The 11,366-nt window shown below is 59.8% G+C and overlaps 3 protein-coding genes across 8 annotated transcripts in view; 1 reads left to right on the plus strand and 2 right to left on the minus strand.

Annotated features, from left to right (window-relative positions):
• Positions 1-5,263, minus strand: LOC110406670 (zinc finger protein 497-like; the record flags this gene model as incomplete). 5 transcript variants are annotated; one of them, XM_021413467.1, is given in 6 exon segments in its annotated part: positions 1-1,930; positions 2,209-2,298; positions 2,570-2,692; positions 3,042-3,086; positions 3,184-3,277; positions 3,711-5,263. In XM_021413467.1, coding segments are annotated over 3 exon segments (2,082 nt in total). In that variant the 5' UTR covers positions 2,658-2,692; positions 3,042-3,086; positions 3,184-3,277; positions 3,711-5,263.
• Positions 5,405-10,458, plus strand: LOC110406674 (tripartite motif-containing protein 7-like). 2 transcript variants are annotated; one of them, XM_021413473.1, is made up of 7 exons: positions 5,405-5,990; positions 7,172-7,258; positions 7,382-7,609; positions 7,764-7,882; positions 8,040-8,155; positions 8,253-8,285; positions 9,170-10,458. In XM_021413473.1, the coding sequence occupies exons 1-7, from the start codon at positions 5,478-5,480 to the stop codon at positions 9,694-9,696; spliced, it is 1,623 nt and encodes a 540-aa protein (XP_021269148.1). In that variant the 5' UTR covers positions 5,405-5,477; the 3' UTR covers positions 9,697-10,458. The 2 variants fall into 2 exon arrangements, with proteins under 2 accessions (XP_021269148.1, XP_021269149.1); XM_021413474.1 differs by having other exon boundaries at positions 5,406-5,990; positions 7,860-7,882.
• The window catches only part of LOC110406699 (zinc finger protein 692-like), a 7,785-nt gene continuing 7,015 nt past the window's right edge, over positions 10,597-11,366 (minus strand). Inside the window, exon 12 of the mRNA XM_021413523.1 lies at positions 10,597-11,360. Coding sequence (XP_021269198.1) covers positions 11,060-11,360 — 301 coding nt within the window. The 3' untranslated portion in view covers positions 10,597-11,059. The remainder of the gene's footprint in view (positions 11,361-11,366) is intronic.

Raw genomic sequence — 11,366 nt, forward strand, 5'->3', positions numbered from 1 at the left:
GAGCCCCCCAAATCCTGACCCCTACCTCAGGAGCTGGGGGGTGGCAGCAGCTCTTGTGGGGCAGGGGAGGAAGGCAGCAGGGAAGCGGGGCTGGGCCCCCTCGCCCCACGCAGTGGGGCTGGCTGCGTGCCCCACGCGGGCTGGGGGCGGCCGGGACGCTTCTCCGCGTGCGCGCGTTGGTGCCGGTTGCGGTGAGAGCTGCGCCCGAAGCGCTTCCCGCAGTGGGCGCAAGAAAAGGGTTTCTCTCCGGTATGGGTGAGCCGGTGCCGGTCGTAATGGGAGCTCCACGCGAAGCCCTTCCCGCACAGCCCGCACTGGAAGGGATTCTCCCCACGGTGCAGCCGCCGGTGCCGCTCCAGGTTGGCCGCCGTCCCGAAGCCTTTGCCGCACTCGTGGCACTGATGGGGCCGGGCGGGCTGGGCGGCGTGGAGCCGGCGGTGCGCCCGCAGCGTGGAGCTGACGGCGAAGCTCTTCCCGCAGTCCCCGCAGCCGTAGGGCCGCTCCCCGGTGTGCACCCGGCGGTGCCGTTCCAGGTGCGAGCTGACGGCGAAGGCCCGCCCGCATTCCCCGCAGCGGAACGGTTTCTCCCCGGTGTGGACGCGGCGGTGCCGTTCCAAATGGGAGAGCCAACCGAAGGTCTTCCCGCACGCCCCGCACGGGTAGGGCTTGGCGTCGGGTTCCTCGGCGTGGGGTTCCGGGTGGGCTCGGCGGTGTTTGGTCAAGGCTGGGCTCCATCGGAAGCGACGCTTGCAACCGGGACACGTGTGGGGCCGCTCGGTGGTGGGGTGGATGTGCTGGTGATTGAGGTCGGAGCTCTGCGCGAGGGGTGTGCCGCACTGTTCGCATGGGGACGGGGCCACGGAGGGCCCATCTTCCACCCCAGCTGGTGACGTTGGGGCGATGGAAGACCCATCTTCATCCTCAGTTGGGAATATTGGGGCGGTGGAAGACCCATCCTCATCCCCAGTTGGCGATGTTGGGATGATGGAGGGCCCGTCCTCATGCCCAGTTGGTGACGTTGGCATGGTGGAAGACCCATCCTCATGTACAGTTGGGAATACTGGGATGATGGAGGTCCCATCCTCATCCCCAGTTGGTGATGTTGGGGTGATGGAGGGCCCATCCTCATCCCCAGTTGGCGATGTTTGGGTCCCCTTATGCTTGAAGCGCTCTGGGTCCGTCTGGTGGTTGAGCCGCTTCCCGCAGTCGGCGCATTTTTGGGGTGGAGGAGGGAGGTCTTCGTCCTCCCCACCCTCCTCCTCCTCCTCCTCCTCCTCTTCTTCCTCCTCCTCCTCCACCGTCACGTGGGTGCGCATATGGCGGTCCAGGTGGGAGCTCCACGCGAACGCCCGCCCGCACTGGGCGCACTGGAAGGGTTTCTCTCCGGTATGGATGCGCCGGTGCCGCTCCAGATGGGAACTCCACGCAAAGGCCTTCCCGCACACCCCGCACTCGTAGGGTTTCCCACCCAAATGGCTCCTACGGTGCCGATCCAGAGCCGCCGCGTCGGCGAAGCTACGGCCGCACTGAGGGCAGCGGTTGGGTTTCTCCCCGCCGGGAACGTGGGTGCGTTGGTGGGTGAGCAACGAGGAGCTGACGCTGAAGCGCCGGCCGCAGTCGGGGCAGGCGTAGGGCCGCTCGCCCGTGTGCACCCGTTGGTGGATGGTGAGGTCAGAGCGTTGGATGAAGGCTTTGCCGCAGTGGGGGCACTCGTGCGGGCGGTCGCCGGAGTGGATTTTTTGGTGTTTCACCAGCGCCGATTTGTGGCTGAAGCTCTTCCCGCATTGGCCGCACGCGGCGCGGGGCTGGGCTTGGCGGTGGTGCGGCGTTTCCCCGCTCCTCCCCTTTGTGGGGCTGCACGGACGACCCTCGTCTGGGGGTTTGTTCACTTTGGGGTCTTCCTGGGGGGTTTCCTGTGCTGCTCCGTTGTCTGTGGGGCAGAGAGAGGGGCAGACGTGACCGATGGCCAACGCCAAACCTGAGGTTGGCCATGGGGGGAAAAAATCCCATCAGAGCCCACCCTGCCCCCAGCACCAACTCATTGCCACCTCTGTTTCTCTCTGGATCACCCCAAAAACGCCTCCTCCTCTGGGCTGACCCCAAAGGGGCTCCAGCGTTTCCCTTCTGGCCATGGGGGATGCTCTGCTTTGGGGTGACGTCCAACTCAAGGCCAACCCCACGGTGACAGAGGCACGGTGCGGGGCTCACCTCCCTGCGGGGTGTCCTTGGGTACATGGAGATCCAGGGCTGCGGATTCATCCCCATGGGACAGCAGGTTGGGTTTGGAAATGGGGAACTCTGGGGGAAAAAAAAAGAGAGGGGAATGAGATGGGTCGGAAGGTTCTGCCCTCCCCGGGAGCCCCCCAACCCCACTGCGTGAAGAGGAGGAGATCCAGAGAGGCAGACTCTGCACCCAGCCCCAATTTTTCCCTGTTATTTGGATCCTCAATATCTTCCTGCGGGAATTTAAATCAAAAGCAGGGGATTCCCCTAAAAATGGGGTGCCCCAAAGGTTGGGGGCTTGGAAATGGTGTGTGGGGGGGAACAGAGGATTTGGGGTTGGTGTTACCAAGGGACATCAGTGTCTCGTAGCTCTCCTGCATCACATCCCGGTACAGCGCTCTCTGCCGTGGGTCCAGCAGCACATAGGGCTCCATGTCGCCCCACAACGAGGAGGAGATGCTCCGTGTACCTGGAAATGGGATCCTTCCTGTCACATCAGCTGCCCCAAACCCTGGGTGCTCCTCCACGGTCTCCTTCCCCTTCCTGCAGACTCCTGTCCCAAACTTCCCAGAAATTCCCCCCCCAAAAAACCCCCAGCAATTGCTCCCCATAACCCACAAAGAGCATAAATTCCCCAATTATTCCTCCCCCATACCCCCAAAAGCCACAGATTTTAGGCATTCTGCACCGATCCTCAACATTTGGAGGAGGGGGAAATGAGACTTCTTGCAGCTGGAGGAACCAAATTTGGCACTTTTTGCTGCAAAATCATTGGGGAAAAAGAATTCCTCCCCGCTTTCCCCGATCCTTTTGCTCACCCTCCTCTGCGGACAGCGTTTAGGATCGCGCTGAATTCCGATTTTCTGGCAGCATGGGATGGAGAAGGGAGGACTGCTAGGGAGACAGGAAAGGATTTAGGGCAGGGAGGGCTGATAGGAAAGGACTTAGGGCAGGACTTACCGATTTGAGGACAAAAAGGGCGATTTCAGGCTCACACTGCCGATCCCCGTTATTTTTTCCCTTTGCAATTCATCCCATTTTCCTCATTTTCCTCCTAAAATAAAAGCAACAAAAGGGGGATCAGCCCCGCCAGGAGCCCACTCCATAAAGCAGAACAATGGGAAGGACGGACAGAGGGACAGAAGGACAACGGGAACGGCTCTTTTTGTTCGGTTTTGGGTTTTTTAAAGGGGGAAGGAAGGACAGAGGGACAGAAGGACAGTGGGGACAGATTTTTGGTCAGGTTTTGAGCTTTTTAAAGGGAGAGGGACAGTGGGAACAGCTTTTTTTTTGTTGGGTTTTGGCATTTTTGACGGGGGAAGAACGGACAGATGGACAGAAGGACAATGGGGATGGCTTTTTCTGTCGGGTTCTGGGGTTTTTAAACGGGGACAGAGAGCAGAGCTGGTTGTGAAGAGGGGGGAAGATGGAAAGGGGATGGGGATGGAGCCATTTTAAGGAGCTTTTTGGATTCAGGAGCCCGTTACCTGCGCTCTGCCGTGCACGGGGTGCTGGGGGCAATGTCCGGAGGTGCCCCATTTTCTTGTTTCTTGGAAAGAAAATCCGCCTTTTTCTCCCCAAAATGCAACGCAAAGGGGCAGAGGGCTGCGTGAGGGGTCTGACCCCTCCGGCGGCTCAGGAAATGGAAGAGTTAAATTAAAAAAAAAGGGGGAGGGAGGGGGGGAAGGAAGGAATTTAAAACGGGAAAAAAGCTCCGCTCTTTGCCATGGCCCTCTGGCGGCGGTGTGGGCAGAAATGGAAGTAAAATAACAGCATTAAAAAAACCCTTTCGGGTAACAAAGCTGTCAAGCACCGCTTTGGGGTCCAAAACATCCGAAATTTGAAGGTGGGGATTTTAGGGCATTTTATTGAGTGTGGATGGAGGGGGCCGGGGCGTGAGGCTGCGCTCATCCTACAAAGGATCTGTGTTTGGGGTGAAAATAGGGTTTTTCTGTCAATTAGGGACAGCTCCCCGTGTACCAGGCAGCCAGGAGCACAGTGCAGATGTATTTAAGAGCCCTTTGAGGGTTTGGGGGCTCTGAAAATGTCCCCAAAACTTCCCCCCCCCCCCCTCCATAGCCCCCTCCCCCCCTTCAGGCCTGATGGGGCCCCCGCATCCCTCGTCCCTATGGGCTGCCCTCAACCAAGATGGACGCCGCGGCTTCATCCTCCCGAGGCCATCTTGAGCCAGGCCGTTCTCACAGCCCGGGGGAGGCAGCGGCCATCTCGCTCCGCTCGCCCCAACCGCTCCGTGGTGGGGGGGGGGCCCATCTTCTCCCCATGCGCTGCTTGAGGCCGAAGCCGCCATTTTGGAAGCGGGCGCGGGGCCGCCATTTTGGAAGCGGGCGCCGCCCCTCTGCGGCGCTGCTCACCCGCAGATCGCAAATCCGCCGTTTTTCAGCCCAAATTCCGCCCGAAAGTGGCCTCTCCCACAAGTATTTCCTCCGCAGAGAAAATGTCACCAGAAATAGTGATGAAAAATTAAAGAAAAGCGGGGAAATCTATAGAAACTGCAGTGTTACACCCTCCGCACCCCTCATGCTCCTCTCGCAGAGGAACAGGGTGATTTGGGGGAGAATATGGGTCATTTCTCCACTAATTTTGGTTCCCTGTGACAAGGGCCTCCTCCAGCATTGCAATAATTGACGCTTTTCACGTGGAAACAGCTGTTGGCTGAGAGGTGAGCAGGCCCAGTGCAGAAAGGGTCCCATTTCCACCCATTGGTGGTTGGACTTTGGTGATCTTTGGAGGTCTTTTCCAACCTTAACGAGTGGGGACGGGGTGACACTTGGACACAATGACCTCACAGGCCTTTTCCACACTTAATGACTCCAAAAAGAGCCACACACGCTATAAAAAGAGAAGTGCAGCATCCTCCCTTCTTTGCAACTCCCAAACCCCTTTACGACCCATACAGACTCCCTATACAATCCCACACTTTGCCACCCCCCGCCCTCAATGGAGAACTTTGCGCATGCGCATTCCCCTCCCCGTAGATCCCGCCCACACCCCGCGCATGCGCACAAGCCTCCCCCATGAGCCCCTCCCGCTGCTCGCGCATGCGCACTCACCCGCCCACGAGAGCGGAGGCAGACGGTGCCGTTCACCGCGCATGCGTGGCTCCGCCTCTCTCCGCACTGCGCAGGCGCAGCCGCCCGTTTCGCACCGCGCGTGCGTAGCCCCGCCCCTTCCGGCCGTCAGTCGGGGCCGCGGCGCGGAGCTGAGCGGACCGCTCCGCAGAGCTCTGAGCGGCGATGGAGGCCCCGCCCGCTCCCCCCGCCGTGCCGCCCGCCCCCTGCAGCGCGGCGCGGAGCCTACAGGACGAGCTCACCTGCCCGGTGTGTCTGGAGTACTTCACCGACCCGGTGCTGGTGGCGGAATGCGGCCATAATTTCTGCCGGGCCTGCGTGACGCAGTGCTGGGAGGACTCCGCGCGGCGGCTCTGCTGCCCGCAGTGCCGCGAACCGGTCCCGCAGCGCCTGTTCCGCCCCAACCGCTCCCTCGGGAACATCGTCCACATCGTCCGGCAGCTCGGGCTGCCCCCCGGCCCCGCCGACCCTCCCCCGGGCCCACCCGCCCCCGCTCCGCCGCTCCCCGCGGCCGCTCCTCCCGGTCCGCCGGGCCCTCCCCGGTGCCCCCGTCACGGCGAACCGCTGCGGCTGTTCTGCGTTCAGGACCGGAGGGCGGTGTGCGTCGTGTGCCACCTTTCCCGGGAGCACCGCACCCACACCGTGCTGCCCGCCGAGGAGGCGGCCCACGCGGCAGAGGTGAGTGCGGAATGGGGGGAGTGGGGCTGTAGGAACCCCAGGGACCCCCCTCACCCCCTCGGGGTTTTGGGTGGGGATCAGGGGGAGGGGTGCGTTGGGGGGACACTGGGGACACGTGGATGGGGCTGTAGGGACCCCCCCTTTGGAGTTTTTGGGAGATAAGGGGGAGTGGTGCATTGAGGGCCACAACTATAGGACGTAGTTGGGGTTCCCTGGTGGTGGGGGTGTCATGGAGCTCCTCCCCATCCCAATGAAGTTTCAAAAGCAGTAAGAGTGTAGTAGGGGAGCACCCTCCAACCCCAATGGAGGGGAGGACCCCCTTCGTTGGGTGCAGTATGGGGTGGGGATGTAGTGGGGGTGCAGTATGGGAGCTCCTCAGCCCCAATAATGGTGCAATAAGGGGAGGGGGTGCAGTGGGGAAGCCTCCTCCCCCCAGTGTTGCTGTGTTAGGGGAGTGGGGGTGCAGTGGGAGAGCCCCACGCTCCAGTGAAGGCAAGGACCCGCTGGGCTACACCTTTATGCAGCTATAAAATAACCCTGGGCACCCCAAAATCCTCATTTCCAGCACCCTCACATCATGGAATGGGGTCTCTGTGTTCGGCACTGAAATAAAAACTTTGGGTTTCCCTAAAAGATCAGTTGTGACATCCTCCAGAAACCCATCTGCTCTTTGTGTAGCATTGCTGGCAGCTTTTTCATCTGAGGCTGGGTGACTTAAATGAGACTGGGCACTGTGGGTTAATTGCAGTAAGCCCTTAACGAACTTAGCACAGTGCCTTGTGTCTCCGTGCAGCCCCTTCTGGGGCCAGGAGCTGAAAGCTGATCCCAGAGGGGTTTGTGTAGGGGTGGAACTCGCCTTGCATTCACAGCTGTGCTGTTGCAGGGAATTAAGGCTGGTTCTATTTTTTTATTCCCCCTTGCTTCCCTTTTTTCCTGCACCCAGCTTTGAACTGCTCAGCTTTAGGGGATGTTTTTTCTTGCTTTTCCTTTTTTGCTCCAAACTGAGGGTTGGGGATAACGGTGAGGCAGGGCTCTGTGCTCTGCACCCACTTTGGGTTAACGGTGTCCTCCTCGCTGTATGGCTGATGACATTTATCTGTTCTTGGGGATCATCTCCCGCCATCCCCTTCTTCTGCATTCCTGATCCTAAGTAATTCCTAGCAAGTGCCTTCCGCTTCCAGGAGGTGCCCCAGGAGCACCTGAGCTCCCTGCGGAAAGGACGTGAAGAAGCGAAAGCCGAGAGGGAGAGGCAGAGTGAGGACCTGCTGGTGAGTGCTGGGGATGGGGAGCTTCCCCCGTACGCCTTCCCCAAAACCCCATAGCCCTGCCCCAAAACCTCCCCATCCACGGGATCACTGATCTCACGCGGTTCTCCCCTTTGGCTTTGGCAGAAGCAGACCGAAGTGGAGAGGCAGAAAATCGTGGCTGAGTGCAAGGAGCTGCGGGGCTTCCTGGAGGAGAAGGAGCAGCTGCTGCTGTCCCGCCTGGAGGAACTGGACAGGGACATCGTGAAGAGGAGAGATGAGAGCGTTTCTAGGCTCTCAGAGGAGATAGCTCAGCTGGACAAGCTGCTGGGGGAGCGAGGAGGAGAGAACGGCCCCGGGAACACGGCTGGGCAGGTGAGAATGGGGCCGTGTCCTCCCGTTCTGCTGCCAGCAGGGGTGGGCTGATGGTTCCCAGTGCCCCTCCCAGTCCCCATGGTGCTGGGATCTGTTAACTCCACAATACCCACAAACCTGAATTCCGCTGCTGCTATGAGTGTGTTGCTCCCAGCCCTTGAAACAGCTGCTGAGAGCTGATCCCCTAAGTAATTCTGGGGAGGATTTTGAAGATTTTGGAACTAACAGATGCTGCTTTTCCTCTCTGCAGGCTGTCACCACGGCTGGAAGCAGGTGAGCAAGCTGGGTTCTTGCTGGGTTCACTGGGAGGCTTGGCCTGGAGGGGGAAAACGCACAGAGAGGAAAATCAGCCCCAAAATGGGGCGGATTCCTTCCATCTGTGCTGATCTTGTTCCAGAGCACGATCCTAACGCTGCTTTTTCTTCCCCAGCTTTGAGAGCTGGATGTTCTGCAAGCCAGAGCCCGGCTTCGCCGAGCTGGAGAAGAAACTGAAGAGCTTCTCCCAGAAAAGCGCCGTGCTGAAGGAAGTCCTGCTGGAGTTCAAGGGTGAGCACCGGAAACTCCTCCTGTTTGGGTGCACTGAGGCCTGAACTCCTCCTGTTTGGGTGCACAGAGCTCTAAACTTATTTTTTTATTCCTGCAGAGAACCTTCGGTTTGAGTTGGAGAACGATACAGGTGAGGGCTGTTGATTTTTTTTGGAGGGGGTTGACCTTTGTTTTTCCCACTTCTAAACCCAAGTTTCCACTTCGTTGGAGTAACATGGTGGGGCTGGGACATCGTTTTGGCCTCAGAGGTCAGGAGAGGAGGAGGAAAGAGGAAGCAAAGAAACATGCAGCTGCTGGCAGAGCCTGCAGAAGGCACAGGTCTGGGTGTCGAAGCCGCAGGGTTAAGCGAGCTCTTGGACAGACCCCAGTTGCCTTCAGTGTTCTCTGCCGTTCCCATTCTGTGCTTGATTGCAGCCCTCATTTCCTCCTGGTCCCCTGGAGGACGGGAGCAGCCTCAGACCCGAGGATGCTTACACTCCTCCCTCTCTTGGCACTCAGCAGTGGCTAAAAATGTCATTTCTATGCAGAAATTTCTATTCTGGGAGACATCTCGGGCGAGACCAGTGGGACAGCAGCAGGGGTCAGGCTGGCACAGCTGAGTTCCTCAGCCCTGAATTAGAGAGGAGCCGGATCCTGGCTCCCATGTGGCTCTTCTGCTCACAAAAAGTTGAAAATCCCAATGTTTGTCCACACGTCCCTTGTTGGATCCTCTGCTCCGCTGCTCCCACCTCTCCTGTTTGCTCCTTCCTGACCTGGTCACCTTGCAGACACCACCACGCCAGTTTCTTTCCAATCTGGGGGTGGGTCTGTCTGTCATTCATCTGTTTCTGTGCAACATGGACCCAAGAACAAAGAATTCTGATCCCAGAAACACATCTTGAGAGCATCCTGGCCCCTAAAACACAGAATTCTGGTCCCTAAGACACGTCTTGAGAGCATCCTGACCCCTAAAACGAAGCAGCAGTGTGGAGAGGGATGTGTTGTGGCACTCATTATCTCTGTTCCCCCCTTTAGGAGATCTCTCTCTGGACCCGGACACGGCCAACCCCTACCTGGTGCTGTCGGAGGACAAGAGGAGCGTGAGGCTGCGCAGTGCCCCCCAGGAGCTTCCCGCCCACCCCAAGAGATTCGATTACTCCTTCTGCGTGCTGGCAGCTGAGGGTTTCGTGGCGGGGAGGCACTACTGGGAGGTGGAGGTGGGCGACGGGGAGAGCTGGGTGCTGGGGGCGGCGCGCGAGTCGGTGCGGAGGAAGGAGAAGATCGATTTCGCCCCGGAGGAGGGGATCTGGGCGGTGGGGCTGAACTGGAAGGGGAAGAATTGGGATCAGTACCAGGCTTTCACCTCCCCGGAGACGCCCCTGTCCCTGTGCGAGAGGCCCCGGAAGATCGGGGTGTACCTGGACTACGAGGGGGGGTGGGTGGCGTTCTACAACGCCGATAACATGGCTCCCATCTTCACCTTCACGGCCGCCTTCACCGAAAAGATTTTCCCTTTCTTCTGGCTCTTCTACGTGGGCTCCTCGCTCTCCCTGTGCAATTGACCTGGCCGGTTCCGTGCCCCTTCCCCTGCCGGTAGCGCCCCATCCCGCCCCCGTATCCTTGGCTTCCCGACGGCCCACGGTCCCCCTCCAGCTGTAGGGTTTGGTTTTTTTGTTCTTACATTTAGAAGTTGGTGTCTTTTAACCCAAAAACAGTTTTCTGGGGCATCCGCCGTTGAGGGCGGAAGGACCTGGCTGCTTGAGTTCCCCGGAGTGGGGTTGGTTCCCCCTCCTGACCCGCTGCCCAGCAAACCCCTTTCATTTTCTACTTCTAAAATCGGCTGCAAAGCGGGGAGCAGAGCCACGTCGGGGTTCCTTGCCCCGTAGCAAAGCTGCCTGCTCCCTGCAGGTGAGAAAACCTGTGTGAGGAGGAGGAGGAGAGGTGCCATGCCCAGCCCCCATCGCACCATTGCTCCGCAGCTCCCCTTTTTAGCACCTCCTCACCCCCCATCCCCGCTTTCCCTCCCTGGGGAAGGGGCCATGCCTGCATTTTGCTCCCCCCAGAGAGCAAACCCCCGTGATCTTCCCCCTCCTCTTAGTGCTGAGCGTTGGTAGGCTGTGATGGAGGATGCCTGGCGTCTCGGGGTGGCCCCGGTGGGCTCCGGTCCCCCCAGGGGGAGGGGGAGCGCTGGTTTAGGTGTGAGCTCGCGCGTGCTTGCAACCCGCCCTCGTGTGACCCCGCCGTGCTGTTGTGTCTCTTTCCTGTTCACTCTGTTTAGTGGGGAAATAAAAGTTGCTGTGCAAAAAGAACAACAACAAAAAGGACCTGCAGCCGCTCCCAGTGCTGCTCTTTGTCCACGGGGCCGTGCCTGGTTGGGTTGATGGCATGGGTGGGTGGGGGTCCCGCATCCAGCCCCATGTGGGGCACCATGGGTGCTCCACCGAACCGCATCCCCAGAGCAGATAGGGTCCAAAGCGCCGTCCTCCCCCACATCCACCTTCCTTCCCCCCTCCCATTGGGGCTGGGGTCTTCCAGGGTACATGGATACTGCGCTCCTGTCAGTAAGAACGAGCTGAGGGGCGGGGAGGGGGGGGAGTCTGCAGGGCTCGGGGTAGAGCTTGCAATTAGTCATCGTTAATAAGGGCTGTGGAAGCAGCGCCCTGACTTGCAGCTAAACCCCATCCAGCTCCCTTGGGCTTAACGTTGCCTTTCATTTCTGCCCTCAGTGGATGACCCCTGGGCAGGGGCACGGCGCAAGCTTGACCTGTCTGCCTTCAGGACGCAGGGAACGCGCTTTTATACAAAACCACCCTTTATTGCGGATCCTGCGGCCGGCTCCGGAGGAACGAGGCTCTCCCCCCACCCCCCCCACCCCCACCGCTCTGATAGCACCTAGCAGCGCAGGATTCTGCCCCAAATTCCTTCTCACTCATCCGGAGCAGCAGCAGGAGGTGCGTGCCCATCGCCTTGCTCCGCTCCACTCGGAGCGTCCCCCCCTGGAAGCTCAGCCCCCCCCGGGGCTGGGGGGGGGGATGGCACGGCCTGGGGGGCTGCGCCGGGCGCCTCGGGGTGGCTCTTGCTCTTGTGGGCGGTGACGTTGTCCTTCTTCTCGAACTTCTTGCCACAGAGGTCGCAGGAGAACTGGTAGAAGGCGTCGGCGTCGTGCTTCTTCATGTGCCAGTTGAGGGAGGCTTTCTGGCGGCAGGTGAAGCCGCAGATCTCGCACCTGGGG

This window comes from Numida meleagris, chromosome 15 (genome assembly GCF_002078875.1).
Source record: "Numida meleagris isolate 19003 breed g44 Domestic line chromosome 15, NumMel1.0, whole genome shotgun sequence".
Lineage (NCBI taxonomy): Eukaryota > Metazoa > Chordata > Aves > Galliformes > Numididae > Numida > Numida meleagris.